The sequence below is a fragment of the Oryzias latipes genome, chromosome 22, assembly GCF_002234675.1.
Source record: "Oryzias latipes chromosome 22, ASM223467v1".
Taxonomy (NCBI): domain Eukaryota; kingdom Metazoa; phylum Chordata; class Actinopteri; order Beloniformes; family Adrianichthyidae; genus Oryzias; species Oryzias latipes.
In genome coordinates, this window is record NC_019880.2 from 9221760 (window position 1) to 9243798 (window position 22039).

Here is a 22039-nt window from a genome sequence, read left to right on the forward strand (position 1 = left end):
TGCACTTTATCCAAATTTAAGTCTTTATACCGTCTACTCTTCCTATATTTCACAACAGATCCCTCCACCTCCCCATTTGGTAGCATGGGGGTGGGGGGTTGGCAGAGTACGTGACAGCAGACGTCAAGGTGCAAGAGACCAGAGTTGGTTTGCAAGCAGAAAGAAATGCAGAGAAAGCTTGTCTTTGGTACAAATCTCTCATCGTCTTCCCTTCATCTGCAGTCAACTACTCAGAATGCACTGCTCCAGATGGGATAAAACCCCCACCCCCCTCATGACCTACTTGTTAGTATTGGGCTCTGCTGTACTGCAGTGGTTTTTTTTTCCTTTTTTTTCTTATTCTTACGAAGAAGTTACTGTGTGCGAAGTAAATGGGCTTCATTCCCATGCAGCGTGATCTGGCAAACATTATTCTAAAATCGTGAAAATCTAAGATGTCGGAAAAACGTTTGGCTCCTCGGCTTTTATGTTTTTTTCATCGTCACGATCAAAAGGATTTTAGAAAGAAGCTGATGTATAATTCAAATGAAGTTTACAAACGCTCTCGTGTGTTCTGTGAGCGGTTAGTTTTGGGGATTTTTCTGCTCGCATGTATGCATGGATTCTAGGTGAAGACACAGCATGGGGGAGATGAAGAGGAGGGGAATGGACCTCTGGGATCGGCCAGCAGATTTTCTAAGCAGAGCGCATGATAGGATTTCTGTCAGTCGTCTTCCAGTCCCTCTTTCTGTCAGCTCCCCAGCTGCAAGATGGTCAGCTGTGGAGAATGGCGAGCGAGGGAGTCAGTTAACGAAAACTTTTGAGGGCGACAGAAATTTCTGGAGAATAAAGGTGTGGGAAAGAACGGTTACCTGTCCATCAGCCAAAAGGGTTCAGGCGTTGCTCCAGTGGCCATGACGGAGCAAAACACGGCAGTGGCATGAGACCGAAGAGCTGTCAACACAGCCAAGGAGGGGGAGACAGTCAGAAAAGACAGAGAGAGGAGTTTGATGGAACTGTCAGAGTAGATGGAGAAGGAAAGAAAGACAGACACATAGTTGGATGATTTGACAGAACGAAAGGGAGGTGTAGTCAAATTTTCATGCATACAGCAGATTGCTTAGAGTTATTATCATTATGCATATTTAATCAAATTTAGAGCCCAAGTTTTAAGTCTAAGATGTCAGTTTTAAAGACACGTGTCGTACAGTGACATACACCACTTTGCAGCTATGATTTTTTAGCTCTCATTTTAGCTCTTGCAGGGTTTCACTCATTTTCCTTATAAAATCAAATGCATTTAAAACTGTTCCTGCATTTTTGGACATGCCTGCAAACATTAGCAAAGATACAACTCAAATTCCCCTGATTACTGTAAAGCATACAGTAGATTATCTGAAATGTCTGACCTGAAAATGCCAACAGTTAACGTCTAAATTCCTAAACATGTCATTTTTAACACTTACAAATAATGTTGCAAAGGAAATTCTTCACACTTGTTCATTAGACTTGAATGCTGCTTTTTGTAGTGCATTATATAATTTTGAATAGAGAATTTAAAACATAGATTTTTAATTTAACTGATACAATAAAGAATTGAATTAATTGAATTTTGTTTTTTTTCTCATCAAGATTTAAAACATAAAACAAAATGTGAAACAAAACTTTATTTATTCCTTTTTTTTCTTAAACAAAAAAAAAACAAGCGATCTTGTATCAATGCAAAAACCGAGTGCTGCAGTAGACGTAGTGTGAATTTAAACCATGTGGATGTGACTGGGAATTGAACCAATAACTCTCTGGTAAGAAGAAAAACCCTAGCATCCCACAGGTTTTTTATTTAAGTTTATTTTTGCATCAGCTGTGGATATTCTTGACAGAAGAGAACAGCTAAACCAAGCAGTACACTGGAAGGCCTTTTCCCCTGACTTATTAGTCCTTTTTTAAATCTCCAGCTCATTCACAGCCTTTTCTCTGCATTAAAATGGGATAAAGTTGCAAAGTTATAGTTCACTTTTAAAAAAAAAAAGCAGATTTGAACCTTTTCAGGGGTTATTTTGCTATTGGCTATCTAGCTCTACAGAGTTATACTCTGTCACACAGTTGCTGTCTGATAAATACTAATGAGTACATGTTGTCATTTTCAGTTTTTCCCCATTCTTTTTACATAAGCAGCTCTGGCAAATACCAATTATTTGTCAGATCCTTCTGATGGACTGTTAAAGCCTGCCATTCTTGACTTGGTTTACAAGCCTTTTAACATCCTCCATGTTTATTCAGTACGAGCCGATCTCTTGTGCATGCAGGGCTTCTTTTCAATTTCAGTTTGTTTTCTTGACATGCGCATCAATCAGTATTTAAATTCATCTCAGTTATGCATGTTGGCTAAGAGGATCATTTTTATGGGCTGTTCCTTTTTCAAATATCACATTCTTTTCAGGATCCAGTCAAAGGTTTGGTTAGGGGAAGTTGTTAGAATTTGAAAGTCAATCTGCTAACAAGTACAGTAAATATGGACTTGTTTTTGTGGATATTGTTCCTGTACTGTGCAGGAAACAAGTATGTGAGCCCTTGCTGATTTCGTAGGTTTGCCCCCTAAAGAGAAATGGACCGTCTGTCAATAGTCAGTTAATTTGAACAGTAAGGGATAGAAAATCACAAAGTAAATAAAGAAATTGACTTTACATTTTTGCACTCATTAGGTATACAAAGTATTTGTACCTTCTTGTCAGAATGACTTCGTAATTTGTGGCAAAACTCTTATTAGCGAGTACAGATGTCAGATGGTTCTTGTACTTGATCCGGTTTCTGCACATATAAGGAGTTTGATCCACTCTTTGTTCCATATGACTTCTAAATCATTATGATTTGGTGGCTGTCGCGTGGCATCCCTGAGCTTCAACTCTCTATAGATTTTCTATAGGGTTGAGGTCTGTAGAATGACTGTGCCACTCTGTGACCTCTAGACCTATGCTTCTTTAGACATTCCTTGGTTACCTTGGCTGTATGTTTTAGGTCATTGTCCTGTTGGAAGACCCATTCACGACCCATTTTAAGCCTCCCCGTCGAGGCTTGAAGACCCCTTTCCATGAAAATTATGTTTTTGGTGTTTTTAACATGATCTTATGGCATTTTCATCACAATGGAGGACATTTATAAAGAAAATTAAGCTCCAAATTGCAGTTTTTTTTAAATAATTAAAATCCTTGTGAATCAGCAGCAGATGAAAAATGCAGTTGGAAAAAGCTTGTAGCAGTGATGTATGTGCTACAATCAGCGGGCCACAATCTACCTGCCATTCGGTTCCATCCCCTTGTAGACCACTATATCCATGTACTTTTTTATTTTCCTCATCCGAGCTGGCATCTGGTTAAAAACTGTACGACTGGATTGCTCTAATATTTCTCGCTATTTATGTTGCATCCCTAATGTTAGGTTGAGAGTGTGAGGGGCTGTAGGCTAGTGGGAGAGAGTGTAAACAGATGGATGATGGGAAAGCAGGGATCTTAGTCTGTGCCAACTCAAAAGCAAATTTTCTAATGAACTCCTGCTGCTCTGCAGAAACTATGTCCTAGAAAAGAATACAGTTTTTTTTAATTTTGGCTAATGCATATATTATATTAAAAATATATCAAAAGATGATCAGAGTGTCCACTGTTGAGATAACAGACTGCCAATTTATTTTATGTGAGCAAGCACTCATATACTTATGTCCTACACTGTATATACTGCATGATAGTTGTGCTGTAACTGGCTGCTACCCTCCCTTAATGCATTTATATGTGGATAAGGTATAAGCTTTTAACAAGGAGGGTAAAAATACCCTGACTGCTGTAAATACTTGTAGAGAAATGTGACATAAAGTCTACTTTTTGATGACAGGAGGTGGAGCTACCAAGCCCTGTTAGCTTCACTCTCATCTCGAGTCCCATTCTTTTCCTCCGTCTGCCACTTTTTCCACTGTGATGCCACAAGCAACAACAAAGCTCAGAGTAAATTCCACATGAATGTCCTCTACCTGTGGCACATAACCTCAGTGACATCAGTGCTAATGTCTGTTGCTTCTGTTACTGTGTTCATTGCGGATTGAATAGATGGGGGTTTGGTCACTTATTATCAAATTGAATTATTTCAAAAATGTGTCTCTTCCTCAGGTCTGACTGGTCACACTGAGGTAGTGAGGGTGGTCTTTTCCCCTCAAGAGATCAGCCTCGAGGAGCTGCTCAAACACTTTTGGGAGAAGCACGATCCTACACAAGGTAACAGCACACTCACGCTAAACACACTCAAAAAAAGGCCTGCCCTGGGGGGCACAATGGTGTATTAGAGCAGAAGGAGGATGCCCACGCATGTGCATGCGCTGTGGTGCAGGGGGAGGTCTCATGGGTGTTAGTCAACTCCAGACTGTGTTAATGTGTCTGAGATCCAGCCATCCATGGAAGCCCTCACCACTGTGGTGCACATCCGAGCCCTAAATGTGCAAAGCCATGTTGAGCATTTACACGGACGGGTTTGAGGAAATGCCCGTCTTTCTGTTTTGTTTTGGTGCAAATTTAATACTTCCAACCCGACTGGTGTTTTCATTTTTTTGCCGTGTTTTCAGCCGTCGTTCGTGGCAGCTTGATATATTTTCCAAACATTTTCCCCAGTCGTGTCAAAATTGGAGTCAAATCAGTGCAAATGTTTGGATTGTGATGTATGTTTCTATTCCGTAAAGCATGCCGCATATTTGCCACCCCCTCACACACGCATGCATACACAACGTTGGTAGGAACCCATCCCCCCCTTCCAAAAAGCCATCTCCCTATATCTTCGAGTCTATTGCTCTCTTCTCTTTTTTTTGTTTTTTGTGCTCTGGAGGCAATGATGTAAGAACATTAATGCATCAGGAAGACATGTCAAGGGTGTGTGTGCATGCATGTGTGAGGGAGCAAGGACGGACAAAGTGGTACTTCCCTCACTCAGTTGTAGGGAGGAGCGTGACAAGTTGGAAAGAGATGGATCAAAGATTCATAGGCCTAACCTGGAGCCCTTAAGATGATGTCAGCCAGCCTTCCTTTTTTCTGCATCTGTCATACTTCCTTATTTTATTCTTAACTGACCAAAATATCAGCTGTGTCTTCATTTCATATATACGAGAAGAGGAGAATTTTGAGGTTTGTTTGGAAAGCCCTTCCCCGCTTATCGGAAAAGACTTGACTTCATCAAGGCCGAGGGTAGAGACGTGTCTCGCTCTGAGCAAAGGCAAAGTTAGGTTGATGTGCCACAGGCTAAAAGCATTGAGGCCAAAAGAGTAGTCATAGTCGCTGCCTTGAGTCACCGCCTCGTCTCATTTCATGTTTTATTAATAAAAGGCGCTTTTTTGTCTGAGCACTCAGTTTTTTTGGCCACAGTTAAGGTCAGACAATGTATTATAGAATAACCATAACTAAAATAACTTTTACATCAACAAAATGCTCAAAATCTTAACATTTGCTGCAATTTTTTTTACATGGAAATCCCAGATTAAATTCTTGTTATTTGACAAATGTAGCGTGGAGTGGTCGAAAAGGGGCCTGACGGCTGTTCCTTCACGCATGCTTAAGCTCCAATTTATTCTGTTCACCTTAGAGCTCGGCTTAAAAGAGAATGTAGAAATTTAGGAAGGTGTCTCATTTTTTTTCTCCTTTTAACTGCAAAGGCTCACATGAGATAGAATATGAAGACAAACGCTGGCGCATTATGAATTCTGTTTTCTCCTGACATGCATCAAAAAACAGCCCAAGTTTATCTGACACTCTCCTGACTTGTGTGTGGACTTTTGCACAAGTGCCTCCTTGCCTGGATGCGATGCTTCCTCATAACAGTTGTGTATGGGCGTGCACGTTTGTGTTTTGATATCTGTGCCTCCCTGCTTTGCCTCAGTTCAAAAGGGTTTAGTCCCGACAACGTGATGTCGGACTGCGTCAGCCCAGCCAATCTCGGCCTGGATAGCAACATTAACAGCCAATCAGAAACTCCCAGCAGCCTTTGCTGTGTGCCCTCTTTCCATATTCAGCAACACTAGTCTCAGTCTGCTAGCTTCCCAGGGATGTTGCATAAATCCCCCCCCCCCAGCATGCGTCCATATCATAACTTTATGATAACTCCTCTGGGTCAGACTTTTCACATCCCACTGCTTCATGGGTAATTCTGAACTTCTTATGCCAAAAACGGTAACTAAGAATGTGTTTTAGGGTGTGAAAGGGTTAAGTTATTTAGAAATTTTACTCTTTTATACACAATTCTCTGTACTTTTACACAAAAGTACCCATATTGCCCAATAAAATGTCCTTTTCAAATGTGAACTAGGAGCAGAAGGTGCAGAATGTTCCACAGCTAGAAATATTGCCTTGTTGCGAGGGCCTCTAGGCCCCGTTTCCCACCATGGATTCTCTCCCCTCCTCACTCTCTGTGGAAGATGGAGCTCATCTCTCCCTCATTCTGCCGGCCTGTCAATTTCTTCCACCATTTGTCTCCATTATTCAAACCCACTCACTTTTCTCGCCATTTCTCTGGAATCTTATCTTTCTTTTTCCTCTTCTTCTCAGTTCTGTATTTTCTCAGGCTCTCCACCTCATGGACTTCACCTGCAGCACCCCGACGCACATACACACCTTAACTCAAACACACACACACACATATTCGTCTTCTTTGTAGTGAACGGAGTAAGGGGGGAAGCCCGTCAGCACATCCGCAGAGCAGCGCTCTGAGTCGACCGCTCCCTGAGGCCATCCGCTCATCACACTAACACACTCACTCTTCTTTTATCTCTTAGTCACTTTTCCCTCCTGTTACTCCCCCCACCATCTTTCCTGCTCTCTCTTGTCTCCTCTACCAGCCTCCCCTCCCCACAATCAAGCACCTCTCCTCATTGTTTCCTCCTCATCACCTCTTTTCCTTCCCTTCTTGCTTCCTCCTTCCTCATTTCCTTCATCCTCTCTGATTCTCAAGGCCGTGCAGTATTTATGGTGTGGGATGCTGCGTCAATGAACGGCCAACAAAAACGCAAATGGATGGATGGCTAAAATGGCCGAACCAGCTGCCGGCTTTTATCACATCTCACCTGTGTAGGTGAGGATCCCTGTTACCTACAGGGATATGAGATATGTCATTTTCTCTCTCACTTGAATCTGTATTTTCCAAAAACCACCAATTAGAGCTTCATTTCTGCAGCTTATAGCAAAGATGAGGAAACATTTTTATCAGTCGTTTCTACCATCAGATCACCAAATGGACATCAATCATCTGTCTTCCATCTGGCGGCAGTTACTCTCCGACAGCTGAAATGAGCATGAATATTCCTTTTATATAATATCTTAACCCCAGCTGGCTGCGACACACGCCAATTCCCTGTTGGGGTACCCCAGTGTTCCCCTGCGTCACCCCATCCCTCAGTGTTAGGGGTGCCCCTGCCATCTAAAACAACCCCCACCCGGGAGGAAACCTTGACCCCTGACCTGTGGCCTCATCTAATCCAGCCCCATACCGCTAATGTGATTGGCTGATGATGGCGTGCTCATTACCAGGTGTCAGTTATTACACCCTCAACATGCTGGCGGCCTTAATTTATGGAGATTGCAGCACGCTGCATGTGTGCAGCATGGGGGTTGGTCTCCAAATGTCTGTATGGTTGTGCAGGAGTTATGCATCTTCATTGCTTTAATATTTTCAAGGAGGTGTTGGCATGAAAAAATAAATTAAAAAGTGCCAATAAGTTTCAGTATGTTTTATATAACTTCATTATTTAAGAAAAAAATGAATTTTTATGGACCAGAGGGAAACGGAGAGGAGATTTAAGAAGATTCAAAAAAGTAAGATGGTGCAACCAAGAAGATCGAATAGAAAAGTAATTCATCTATATTTTCAGTTTCACTGTTCATTATAACTTAACATATTTTACAAAATTTGTTGTTTGCAAAACACCATTAATGTACCCTTCTTATGGTGGCCCTGAAGTGCAAATCCCACCAACAAATCACTCAATGCAAAGTCAAATTAAAAATTACAATGACAATTAAAAAGCCAAAACAAATACTAAAAAAAAAACATTACATTTTAGAAATCCCGACAAAATTCCAGAAACCAAAACACAATTCCAAAAAAGTAAAAAATTAAACATTCCGAAAAACACAAGTACTTTCCCGAAATGAAATAAAATGTTACAAAAGGTAAGTTCTATGGGACTTTGCTGATTGGATAATGACATTTGTCTCAAGGTTATTTAGCATGAAGAGTTACTGGATATGCTCCATATTAATCATAAAACATTTGTTAGTATGCAGACAATGATTTTTTTTTTTAAATCAAGCGTCATCCAATCAGCGATATCCCATACTTTTACCGTTTTTTTATTATTCCATTTTTTTGATTTCAGGAAATTACTCTTATTTTCTGAAAAGTTTCTTTTTTCGAATTTTGTTTTGGTTTCTGGAATTTGGTTATGAATTTTAAAAGGAAATGGTGTTTTTTATGATTTGTTTTAGCAGTTTTTATTGTTGTTGTGATCTTTTACATGTTTTTGATTTGTTGGTCTGACTTGCACTTCAAAGCCACCGTACCTTTTCTTGTTGGAGCCAACAGCAAGAAAAGGTACAGCGACCCTGAAGTTGTTGTTGGAGCCACCGTACCTTCTCAGATAGGGACCAGAGTTTAGAATCATGCTAAGAAATTGCATGTATAAAATATAAGTATTATGACAAACAATATGGCTGTTTTCTTTGCAGTGTCTGCAGCACCGGGTCTGAACAATCATCCGTTGTCTGATCATAAGATGTAAAACTGAAAATGTGTAGTGACAACTGGAAGATGGATAACAGTAATTGTATCAATCTCCATGATTCATCATAAACAAACGGGAGTCACACTACATCTGCTGGTTGTGATCTTAGATTGCTTCTGCCTGTGTTGTGTCACTATCTGAAAGGCAGCGGAGCATCTCTTTCTGTTTCGCTTTGTATACCCATGCATATGTACACAGTACATGCGTGTGCAGGCGAGTGTACGCCCGTGTCCTCTGGGGATGCTCTCACCATCCCAACATCATTCTCTGCCTCTGTCTCCAGCGCGTCAGGAGCAGCTTACATAAGAACAGGGCAAAAATAGCAGCTGAGAGAGGAGAGGAGGAGAGAGTTCTGCTGGCACGCACACAGTCGTAACGGGACCGCGGGGCACAGAACAAGCCTGAGTACTATCACAAATACACACAGGGAATGCTGCAGTTATCAGTCGTTGTTCCTTTTTGTGCACTTTATTTATAATACGGTTAAAAATTACAACTCCATCAACACCAAATAATCGCTTATTGATTTTGGCTTGGGCAAAGGGCAGGTGTTAAAGCTCTTGCCAGACCTGATATATATGTTTGCTACATTCAAGTGCAAGAAGATGGAGTTTGGAGGGTTAGCGCTACCCATAAACCTTCATGATAGGCTGATTCCATATTGAATGTTGGTGTGTGAGTGTGGAAGGTGTGTTGTTTCTGTTAGGCCATATGATGGACTGATGACCAGATCACAGCTAGGCTCCAATCAACAGAATGTAGCGAGGATTGCATAGGAGAAAGAAAAGAGTCTGCATTTTATTCATTCATTCTTTCTCTGTCTCTATCTGATTGGTATGCACTGCCGAATACACAAAAAACTGATGTTTTTTTAGAAGCAGATTCATTTTTATTGCGGATTTAGGTTTGTAGTTTTTCTTTTTCGCAATTTTCTTTCTTTGTCACTTTAATTTGAACATTCAGCGGACATACTGTACGTGGACTTAATTTAGGCTTTTAAGGGTAGTATGAATAAAACGTTGTGTAAACTCTTGTCAAAGGAAAAAGATTATGTTCGTCCAACAGATTTATACTGAGGGCTGAAGGGACTGAACATTTGCAAACTGCAGAAAAAGTCTAACAATAACAAGAGCAGGGATTTTCAAATGGCGGCCCACAGGCCACATCCCGCCCAGGAGCAACTTCTGGTAGACCCAGAGAGCAAACACTTCTGGACATTTCTTATAAACATTTTTAATGCATGTATCTGGTTCAGAATTTCCCACACGTGTGATGTCCGTGAATGCACCAACTAGTGTAGAAGACTTTTTTTTCCCAGCAGTTTTGTTGAAAAATAAACAAAACATGCTACTCTATTTGAACCAGCACCCACACATTCAGTTTGAGTATCCGTTAATATACTCATGAAGAGGAGTGAAAACTTTTCAAATTAAAAGTGACACACTAGCAGAACTGTCATTTTAAAGCACCAGCACTTGCAGCTAAATAAAAGCTGCTTACACTAGCAACACTGACACAATTTTTACTTGTTTTAACAAATAGCAGTGTTAAGATGAGTTCTCCCTGCAGAATGAGTCTACTCGGATTACAAGTTATAGGTTATTTTTATGTTGCTAACTGGATTTTAATTGTTAGAACAACTTTAATTCTTATTTCAGTCCGATCTGAGTTACCTAAGAATGCCTTTTTTTTATTGTAAAACCCAATCCAATCATCTCTTGATCAACTGTAAAATTGTTCCAAGTGATCTTTTATTTATGATGATGTCATTTTTAGCCAAAATCAAAAAGCCCATGTCGTTTTCTAGGACATAGTTTCAGCAGAGTGGCACTAACCCATCAAAAAAATTCCACAAGAACACGTTAAAAAGACCAGAAACGCAGTTTTCATTGGAAAGGGGCTTTAATTATTAGTTTTGTGCAGCACAATCTGATCACAGGGGAACCTGCAGATAAAAATACAAATGGGGGCGGAATTTTTCCACAAAAATCTTTTTCAACTTCTCCCAAAATTCTGTTCCTCCAAGTTCTTCATCCATATCTCCAAAATTTCAAACCATTTAGGGAATAATTGTGCCCCATGCATTTGAATATCGGGTGAGAACCAGAAAACAAACCTGAATTAAATGGGAAGAATAAAAGGTGATTCTGACAACGGGGAGGAAAGTAACAGGCTTTCATACCCAGTATCCAGCGGGGAGAAGCTGAGTGGTTAAACATTTTCCTGCGCAAGGAAAAAAAATGAAAAAGATTGAATAGAGTTTGAAGAATCCTCAGCGGATCTGAACACAGCATAAAGGTGTAGGCGTTTGTGTCCGCAGGTTTGTGCTTGAACGTCTCTTGGAGACAGCAACCACTCCCTTAGAGAGCTGCAAAGCCTCGTAAGCCCCCTCCCACCTTCTCTTTGACTTTGTGTTAAAAGGACTACATTAAGATATACTATTTTTTGGTAAGAAGCAAATAATTAATATTTTCAGCTTTGTTGGGGTGGGTCATTGACCCTTAAAGGCAGCGTGTGCTTGTGTGTGCACATGTGTGACCCCTTGCCCCTCCTTCTGTGTCCACCCCCATTACCCTCTGCTTTCAGAGGCAAGGCTCTCATGCATAATGCAGAGAGAACAGGGAGGCTCTCATTAATAATTACTGCTGCCTTTGATGGATGGAGAAAATAACGAAGGGGGCTGTTAAAAATTGAGAGTGCAAGAAAGAAACGGCAAAGGCGAGAAGGCAAGATCCAGAGTTGTGTTTTTTTTTTTTTGGGGGGGGGGGGGGGGGATTTGTTGCTGATGTAGTTTAGAGTGTTGCCTGGATGGTTAAAATGGTGTATTCTTATTGTTGGCTGACTTCATGATGAGGTTCGGTTTTATTTTGGGGAGACTTTTCTTCTCGTAATGGTGGTTAAATCTAAGAAGATAAGAAGCTTTTATTTGTATTAGAAGCAGTTGCTAGTGCTAAAGGACCTTTGTCTTTTGCCTTTTCTTTAGTATGAGAATTTTTTATTTGTTCTTTGTTGCTTTTGACAAATTTGCTTGAAATGATTTCATTTTTGGAGGAATTTATTTCCTCTTAAACGTGAGACTACAATTGGGAAATTACAGTATGTAAGCTACTGTTTTTTAGTTTGGGGGTTCTCCCATGTTACTATGATCTTCTCCATACTTAAGTTTGCACATGCAATTGACACCATAGCTGTTTGTCGCTGTGCAATTTTCTTGTGGTCAGAAGGAGCCATGGGTCAAGATGGAAGGTCGGTCATACAGCATAGTTCAGACATCTGCCAGAAAGCCAATAAGACTGAAAGCTCTGGTGGACAGCCAATGGCATGGTGACATGCTAGTCTTTGATGCAGGGGCAGCCATTAGCCTCGTCAGTGAACAATGGTGCTTAGGGCAAGATGGCCGACTTCCAGCTCTGAGAAAATAAGATGAAGTGAGAGGTGGATGCAAGGATGAGGCTTGAGTGTAAATATTTTAAAAAGAGAACTTGTGCATTATTTGGGAAGCTTTTGCCCCAAATGTACGGGCGCAATATTATTTAAAAAAAATACCATATTTTTTTGTATTTTATTAATAATTACAGTATTTTAAGCATTTCTCTCTCAAAATGAATACAAATATCTCAAAACTTTATTAGTTGTAGAAACATTTCTATTTTTATAAATTGCTATAAACGTAATGAAAACATACTCAAGTCATAAGAACATACAACTAAAGTTTCTTATTCAACTCTGGTGAATTTTAAACTGCCCATTAGCCTTAATTCTGACCCAAAGTAAAAGACTTATTTTGCAGTTGAAACATCTAAATTCTATTGTGCTTAAGCTTTCTAAATAGCTGAAGGAATAGATTCCACATTGTGGGTATGTTAAGACACTAAGTCTGTGTTGCTTTAGCTGTAACATGCTGCTTAAGTTCCATCTACAACAAAATCGTTTTTGCCCCATCTGGTGCTTGGGATGGAAACAAAAGAGTCACTTTAATTATTGGGCCTGTTATCAAAGCCAACTATTGTTTGGTTTCTGTTGGAATGAACAAAAGTATTTGATCCATCCATCCATTTTAAGAACCCACTTAATTCCTTTCGGGATCATAGAATGATTGAGCCAACCCAGCTACTGTTGGGCGAAGGTGGGGTACACCCTCAATAAGTCGCCAGTCAGTTACAGGGCCACACACTCACATGCACACCTGGTTTAGACTCACAATTAATGTTTTAGGACAATGGGAGGAAGCCGGAGGCCCCGGAGAAAAACCCAAGTTCTCGCTGTGAGGCAAGTGTTAACCACTTTACCCCTGTGCAGCCCCAACCCAAACATTTGATCCCAAAGTATAAATCTGAAGCCACATCTTATAGTTTGAAGAACGTGTCTGATTTAGCCCCAGCGGAGAGAGAGGGTCCAAGCCTGATTTCTCTGATGTTGTCTGTGAGGAAAAAGCCTCATTCTCACACGGTATTTTTTTTCTCTCCCCTGGTTGTCCAACCTTTCAACAACTGCTGCATTTGCAAAATGCATGAGCCTCTGAGCAGGTCCCTCTCTGCAGGCATCTCCACGACTCATCAATGCATCAGTTTAGGGATTCCCAGATGGCCTGGAGCTGGAGGAGGGGAATTGCCGCAGAAATTATAAAAGATGAAATGATGTTCAGAAAAAATAATTCAGCAGCAGGCTGCTTTCCCCCCCCCCAGAAGTTACATTTTTATTTTAGAAGAACTTTAGGGTAAAAGCCTTCATGATGTGTTGATGCCACCATACACAGAAATAATGACAAACTGTATTTTAAAGATGGAGTCCATCTTAAATACATTCTGCATGTTTGTGGCCTTTCTTCAATTAACTTTGGCACGCCTTTAATGCAGCTTTTCTGCATTTCAGCTGAAAATAAACAACACTTTTAGTTCAGTACTATCTTTCCCATGTGGCTTTTAATCGCCATCACAAAGCAGAAGAAATTCTCATTGAGACAAATTCTCTGCAGCAGAAATATTAGTTATTGTGAGTTTTTATTTCCATGATGTGTGGTGAAGAGCTTTCAGCGTCTGCCTTGGTTTGAACAAAGGCTAGATGAATACTTATGGCCGTCATGCTTGAACAGGCAGTGTCGCAGATAGGTTGTGGCACTGTATGATGTAAGGTAACATTTCATCTAAGGAGAACAAGATATGCAGATCACTGTGTCAGAGAGATGTCTTGTCTGCACTGTCACTGGAAATTATTTTCTCCCTGGATGTAAATAGAGAGCCAACAGAAGAGTTGTTGAGCAGTTGTATCTTACATGCTGTTGCACAGCAATTTTCAAAATAAATGCCATTTAAGTTGACGCGTGGATTTGCAGTAGTCACTGCTTATTATGGGTTTAAGAGACACCGTGACATACGAAGGTTAGTCGGGTGCTGTTTTTATGTCTTTTCCCAAATTGACGAAGAAAAAGAAACACGTCTGTCGTCGGTTCAACTCTTATCTCTTCTTTTGGTCTTTTGAGCCTCTGACCCTCACAATAAGATGAGCACTCATAACAATTCTACAATAACATTTGAGCTACTTCTGATCCTTACAGCAAGCTAAAACCAGGACCTTTGGGTCTTGTTCGATTCACAGGACACTCATTGCTGCAGCCCAGAGTTGTGTGCCAAGACTAGCTCAGATTAGTCCCAAATGTGACTGATACATGTCATCATTTAGCCCTTCTCCATCTTGGAAGCTTTCATCCAGAAGTAACATGAAAAGGGTACATCTCAGCAGAAGCACTTCACACTTTCAGTCCAAAAAAAAAGAAGATAAATGGAAAATGCTCAATATTCCGAGGGGATCACATCACTTTCCCAATGACAAAAAAGGATTGTGGATCCAGGCCATTAAAAGAGGCGGATTAGGGTCTCAAAGGTCCTGAAGGAGCTGAAGTCTCTACAGCCCCCATTTGTGTCTGAAAAATGCTAAATTCTCAATTAATTTTCTAAAGCTTTATTGTTTTTTTCCTCTTAAATATAAAAACAGGCAATTATGTACTTTACTGCAGTTGCTCATGCAAGCGTGCCTGGACTTCCAGTTTTTCCTTAAAGTTTCTGACATATTTCAGTTTTTTAAAGGGGTATGTCCTAAAGTAGCCTCTCAAGCAGATATGTTTGTATATTTTTTTATCCTAAAAGAAACAAAATCAGAAACAGGGTTTTACAGTTTATCATTTAATACTTTCTCATTATTTAGCAATCGAAAAAAGCTCTATGGAAATAATATAGCCCACTTCTGTTGTTGCATGACAAACAGACTGACGGCCCCCATCACACAAAGTGTCACTAATCATTATTTTCACATAAACAATGGATCCAATCATTATGTGCAGTGTGAAAGATGTCACAGTTAGTGACAGACCAACAGGTAATTATCATCTGTGCTGCACAGAACCGAGCTGTTTGGATTCATATCGCTGCTTTCATCAGCTTCATTTGTAGCCTCAGCATATGGCAGCAAAGTAAGCTCTTTGGGAAGGAAAAATGTGCTCGCTACATGCCAAGCACCGAACAAAAAGGACAGAGTGAGCAACTATCTGGTGAATAGTAAAGCATTTAGTCCCTGAAAAGCTAGAAGTCTCCCACAGGAGCTGATGAATGGCTAAATGAAGCTAAAATTAGCTTGTTCTGACTGTTTATTCTTTTTTTTTTGGACTGGTGTAAACAGAGCTCTAAATTATTGCCAGTGTTTATCAGTGTTTGAAGCAGAAACAAGCAACGGTTTGCCAATGTGTTCACACAACAACTTTTTTTTTTAACTGATAAGCTGTCAATGTTGTGTTTGTAGACTTTTTTTTTTTTTAAGATTCTCGAAAAATAATTATTTTGCTAAAAAAAAAGCAATTAATACCGAAAGAGCTAAGAGGAACAAATCAGAAAAAAACAGAAATTTCACTGCCATGGTGACCATTTAAGTGACTGCTTAATATTGATCACTGGCCAGAATTCAACCAATGCAGTCATGGTGGAAAAGGAATGGTTCATTTTAAATGAAATAAGCTGTTGGCATCATCAGCAGGCTGGAAGACATAGTTGTTGCAACTTCAAAGAAAGCACACACATGACGCCACTGGCTGCACCCCAAAACAGAAGACAAAAAATGTGAAGAGGAAGAACAGATTGACAGTCTTCTTCTAGCAGAAGAAAGATACTGTCCTTAATGCATCTGTTGAAGCTGCTCAAGTTTGAAGCATCTTAAAGTATCAAGGGGAAAGTAGCTGTTTGAGCTTTTAGTCATGGTACAAAAGGCCAAAACTTTCTCTTGACAAGCTAGCGTTAGGCTGATGAAAGTCTTGGCAGTGACAAATAGACAGCAGGAGCAGAGTGCACACCTCCACCATACAGGCCCGACTGAACGAAGGCACAGATTTTCTGTGATTCCTGATAAAATCGTTTTTCTAGTGTAGATTTCATTGTGGCCGATACCGTTTTCATATTTCTGTTTGTGTTTGTTTTCTGCTTGTTTTCACTCAGGGATGAAACAGCACAATGACCACGGGACTCAGTATCGTTCTGCCATTTACACATCCAACCCCGCTCAACAGGAGATTGCAATGAAGAGCAAAGTGGCCTTCCAACAGGTAAAAACCTCAACAAAAATATACTCATATAGCCTTGTAACAAGTGCCCTTACAATCAGTCTGCAGACAAAAAATGGGGAAATCTGTACGAGGCATGAAGGTGGCCCACACGGAATAACAAGGGTATAAATCACCCAGTGAGCCTGTAGACCAAAAACGTTCATGCATTTTTTTCTATGGGCATGCTTTAGGAAAGAGGTCATAATGAACACTTATAGAAGAAGAAGGTGAGACGCAGTCATGTCATCCGAATTTTTTTTATTTTTTCAAACCCTCCAAATCCCGTGGAATGTGCTGTTCAGCTGCTAAGTGTGAGTTCCTTGTAAGCTCCTTGCATGCAGTCTGACAGTTAGAAAATAGGAAATTAGACATTAGGGTTAGATTTTGTGCGAGGTTACTAAGGAGCTGTCGCTTGCATCTATGACAGCATCACCCATACGTCATAAGTGCATGACACTTATATTGGGCTTACGAATACTTCATGATACAGTTACTTACCACATGCACAACAATCGTCCATTCCATTTTCATAACGTCCCTTGAGGTGGCCATACGAGCCAACTGCACACACCTGAGCTCCCCTTAAGATGCGGCTGCTCTTGTCTACGATCCTCCACGGGCCCGGACAACCCAAAAACCTGCATGGAACCCATCGTACGGTTACATTGTGCTAAGGCTTATTCGGAGCATGAATTTAGTGTTTTAACCAAGTATGCATCAGAACTTCAACATCTGTAGTTGTGCATCACTGGAAAACTTCTTGTATTCCTAAAAGATTTATCTAAATGAACAAAGTTGTAGTTGTTTTAGGAAACTCTGTTGGCCACATGAATGTTTTGGATAATAAAGTGACAGTTAAAAGCTAGTTGGCCCCATTGAAACTGCAGTCATTGGTAAAAACCCTCCTCCTAAAGCTGTTGAGGTGAAGAAGGTCGACAGGTCATCCTAACTGATCTTTAAAGCTCTTACTTTTATCAGCACACGCGTCCTCCTTTTGTCCCCCGAGTCCATCTGTCCATCTTTCCTTTCCTCCACCCCGCTTCGGTTCAGTTTGGTTTCCTTCTCTCTGAATGCTAGTCATGCATTTGCTGGTGAGGGGCAGAGAGGAGACAATTACCATGGTCACGGTTACTTTAGGCTCCCTGGGTCAGCAGTCAGTAACCACAGGGTTGTTGTGTTGCCGTGGCAACAACCTCCCAACCTTGGCCTTGGGCTGGGGTCAGAGGTGTAAGAGGTGTGGCAGCTGGGACCAGAGAGGTGAGGAGGGTGGGGGAAGCAAAACATTTGGATTTAAAAGGGCATCACTAACATCCTGTCAACTGAAGGTGACCCTGCCTTTCAGCTGTCAACGGACTGTGACCCCCACACATGCTCACATCTAAACACACTCCATGCATGTTTGTAGGTCTCACTGTAATTTGAAAAAGCTGAATTCATCAAATACATAATTTTATACTTTAATTGATGAAGCTGTAAGTGAACGAGGTTCTGATAAGCAAAGAAATGTATAAACCTAATTAAAATGAGAACGGGACTGAGTGACCCCTCCCCCTATGATTAAAACAGGAAGTCCCCGCTGGCTCCAAGAAGCCAAAATCCCATAGACTTCCATTGAGAAGTAAACAGCTATTACTCAGTCATTCTATTTGTCAGAATAACCATTATTGCTCCGCTACCTTTTTTTTTTCAGCATGTTCTTGATCATCCTAATTTGTTTTCGTGATATTTTTTCATCAGTGCAGGTTTTTCAAGTTTCAAATTGGCCAATCAGCTGCCTCAGTAAAAGTATGAGGTCTCATTTTGAACGGTCAAAACATCTGATTGACAGATTCTCCCGAGCCCGCTTCAAGTGTTGGGGGGGGGGGGGGGACTTCCAACAAACTCACTCTAGATTGGTAAGAATGGTTTCCATAGAATGGACGAAATGACGACTGAATTGCCTTCATTTTATTGTAAGTCTTTTTCTAGGGGCGACATCAAACTCACTCAGTCCAGTTTCTCATATACAGTCAGTACAACACATGTTTAGAATTTTTAAAGCAAAAATGTGACTCATTTCTTAGTAGAAATGTTGCCTGCTTCACTAAAACTGACCTGCACTTGGATAAAATCATCATAATGTCCTTTTTTTCATAATTAATAAATGCTTTTGTGGATTTTATTTATAATCCCAAAATCCTCTTAAAGAAAACAATTTAGATTGAAATTAAGGTAAACTCTCATTTTGAACTAAAACCTTAGTCAAAAGCAGAGTTAACCCCTTGCAGGTGTTTTTAATATAAATGTTTAAATCTGCTGCCCCTTTGTGAATAGATACCAATGTTAAAACTTTTTAAAATCATAGTTACTCTAATATGAAAAGGTTAGCTGGTTTACATCTCCTAAGTAAAATCAATAAAGAAGAAGCTGACCCCAGTCTTCTGCCTGCTATGATCAAACAGCATCCTTGAAAGGTGGAAATTTCTGCTTTCTTAGAATCAGTTTGGTATGGTATTGTTAAAATATCTTCTTCTGTAAAAACTGAGTTGAATACTGGGATGCATTACTAAAAAATATCCAGAAAAAGGTGAACGCAAATGTTTTAAACCATTGTTTTGTCAAATGCAAATACGGCAGAACATAGCGCCATCTGCATCTGCTGCGGTTCCCTATGACATGTAAAGAAAACGAGCAGAAACAGCCCAGGGTTCACCGGGTTCATCTTTTCGCAGAGAAAGGCTGAGCCTTATCTTTTAGTCCCTTTCATGTTGGGGAAAGGCTGAATCACGGCAAGACTCTCACAAAACACACTCTCAGAGACGAGAAGAAAGCAGCCCTCCTTCCTTCCCTCTCCAAGCCAACGCTGCTGACACCACTGATCTGTCAACCACTTTAGAGGCGCCACAGATTCCTCCAACTGCCACTGGGACACCCATCTTTTTCAAGCCGCTGACACGCTCTGAACCAAAATGGCAGACACCTGCCCTGAAATGGTCGCCATGTTGCAAGGATGTTGAGCCCAGAGAGCTGCCCGGTGGGAAAGTGGCATCGCCAGTGAGGTGTTGCCGTGTTGTCTGTACCTTTTTTTTTTAACCAAAAGGCCAACACACTCTAGGAGAGCATCAGTAGAAGTGAACACGTGTTTCCACAGAGGGACAGTGGCAGAGGGGAAAAGGCGAACGCAATCGGAGTAAACCACAGATAAGACAGGCATCGCAAAATCCAGATTCCAACCCGCTCCGCTGCCTGTGACTCAGACGCGCTTCTACGTTCAAACAGTCACACAGACATACATCTGGCACAGCCCAATGAATAATTAACCCATATGAAGAGTCTCTTCTGCAGGGCTTTCAGTTTCTTAACTTCAGCACTGAGGGGGAGGTTTGGTGAGGGTGAGGCAGAAAAGCTTGTTTAAGCGCGAGAGCGAGGAGGGAGGTGGGGGGGGAAGGGGGTTCTTTATAATGAAATTTGAAATTTGCAGAACATCAAAGGGTTCTGTAGCCAAGCCGCTGTGGCAGCAGAGCAGGGAGGAGGAGTGCATCTCTCTTTCTCTCTTCCTCCCCTTCTCTCCATCCCTCCCTCTTCGCTGAAAAGTGTCTCCCTGGAGCTGAGTGGGGGGTGGGGGGGGGGGGGGGTGAGAGAGAAGGGATGGGAAGAGTTGATTAGGAGAAGAGTGGGGGGTGGGGGTGGCTTAGAGACGGGTTAGGGGTTTGCAGAGAAAAATGTATGAACATGAGGTTCTGTATATGTGTGTGTGCATGCATGTATGAACAATGGGTTTTATCAGGCCAGCTGCATTGTTGTGCGTGTGTGTGTGTGTCCCCGTGCACGTGCATGAGCAAAGAGCCTTGGAGGGGAGAGTGTGCCCTCTGATAAAGCATCCTAACTTAATGAGCTTGAAAAGGGGTGCACAGAGGTTTGGATGATGGGTTGAGAGGAGGGGGAAAAAGCAGCATTTGGGGTTAAAAGTGGTTAGGAGAAGCTGGAAGGGTTTCGCAAACAGGCCACAACATCTCCAGGTTTCATAATCAGACTTCTGGTCACATTTTCTTGTTTTGGAAAATTTTCAAAAGTCAGATCTTCCTTTCTAACAGCTCCCAAACTCCAGGTTTCCTTCCGATTCTGAAAAAGTTGTTGCTGTCCGATGAATTAATGAATAGGGGTGGAATAACTTGCTTTCATCTTTTTGAAAATCTTGAAAATATACATTTTTAAATTCCACTGCAGCCCCGCTAAATCGAGATGAAGGTTTTTTTTCTCCAAAATGCAGGTCTGATCTGCATTTTTTTGCACGCTGATACTCGTTGTCTGGCCTGAAAAACAAACAAACGGGGGGAAAAAATGAAAAAGCAGAAAACGTAGGAGCGCGCATCTCCTCGCTTCGAGACGAAAGTACGTGCATCGTCTTTTCTCTCAAAATGTAGGAGTGTTGGCTTCCCCGCTCACAAAATGTAGGAGGGCTCACTGAAGATTAGAGCCCAACTAAAATGGATGCCTGACCTGCGCTGAGGGAGACAGATGAGTGGTACAGGACAAAAAAAGTGTCCTCTTCAGACTAATCATTTCATTCAACATGATTATTTTTTTTTGTTCACACATGCAGATTTAGTGACTCTCCTAATGAAAGTTCATGTGCGCAACAAGCTTAGATTTGTTTTTGTCAACGCACAATAATCTTCTTTTTTTTTTTTAACACCAGCGTCCACAAACTAATCCTTTATCCACATTTCCTCATCATCCATTTTTCCCTGCTTGTTTTCCGTACTGTCCTCTTTCCACCGCTTCCACTCTGAGGTCACAGAGGGCACGCCAGCGCTGCGGACCAGTCCACCAGCATCACATCAGACTATTTCATGTGTTTTCCGGCACAATGGCAGCCTCTCTGTTACTAGCGTTTCTCCACGGAGCAGCTTTGATGTTCGCAGTACTTAAAAGGGAATTTACATTTTTAACATGTTCAGGGGCTCTTTGTGAACTCCAGGAGTTCAGGTTGGCTCTTACAAATACAAAAAACACAAAATTCCTGTTTGCCATTATAACTTTAATTTTGTTTAGGTGACTTAAATATTGTGTTAGTTTAGAAAATCCAATAAAAAAATATGCCGAACTTTACCAATAGTTGGACAAATACTAAATTATTTCTGACATTTTTTTAATATGTATTTTTGGTTAATTTTTTTTATAATTCTGCAGCGCAACTTTGCGTGTGTGAAAGACCTGAAATGATTGGCAGCATTTGCCCCTCTGAAGTTCAGCGGCCGGATCAGAATTTTAAATCGCAGCCTAAAATAATCATTAGTTACAGAGAGTTACAGCCTAAAATGCCAAATCTCTGCTGATGGGCACATATTTGCTTCTCCTTCAATTCCTCCTTAGGAGAGTTTATTTATTATTCTTTTGCAGGTAAAGTTGGCTGCCAATAAGGTGAATTTTACCTTGAGGTCTTTCGTTTTGCTCAAGTTAAGCTCCAAATATCTGTACTTGCATAAAAAGGGACTGTAGCACACAGACAAAATCATGTAAGATAATCTAAAAAGCTGAGTTTTTACTTCTTTATCATATATATCATGTATATCCAAGCAGCTTAATGCGATATTACGGCACGTAACATAATGCAAAGTATCTAAAATCTTAATTACAAGTGAGACAACATTAAAGGCTGCTCATGCAGTAAGTCATCACTAATGATGATGTGA

At 40.9% G+C, this 22039-nt stretch overlaps 1 protein-coding gene and 1 long non-coding RNA gene across 3 annotated transcripts in view; one reads left to right on the forward strand and one right to left on the reverse strand.

Moving 5' to 3' along the window:
- The window catches only part of LOC101163534 (mitochondrial peptide methionine sulfoxide reductase), a 41927-nt gene that overhangs the window by 14308 nt on the left and 5580 nt on the right, over positions 1 to 22039 (forward strand). For both annotated transcript variants that reach the window (XM_004082234.4, XM_020713543.2), the window contains exons 4-5: positions 4134 to 4238; positions 16258 to 16364. In XM_004082234.4, coding sequence (XP_004082282.1) covers positions 4134 to 4238; positions 16258 to 16364 — 212 coding nt within the window. The remainder of the gene's footprint in view (positions 1 to 4133; positions 4239 to 16257; positions 16365 to 22039) is intronic.
- Positions 5 to 17965, reverse strand: LOC110017498. Its single transcript, XR_002292914.1, has 4 exons — positions 17334 to 17965; positions 16863 to 17002; positions 852 to 933; positions 5 to 757 (listed from the first exon to the last, which is right to left on the reverse strand). It is a non-coding gene; the product is annotated as an uncharacterized LOC110017498 (long non-coding RNA).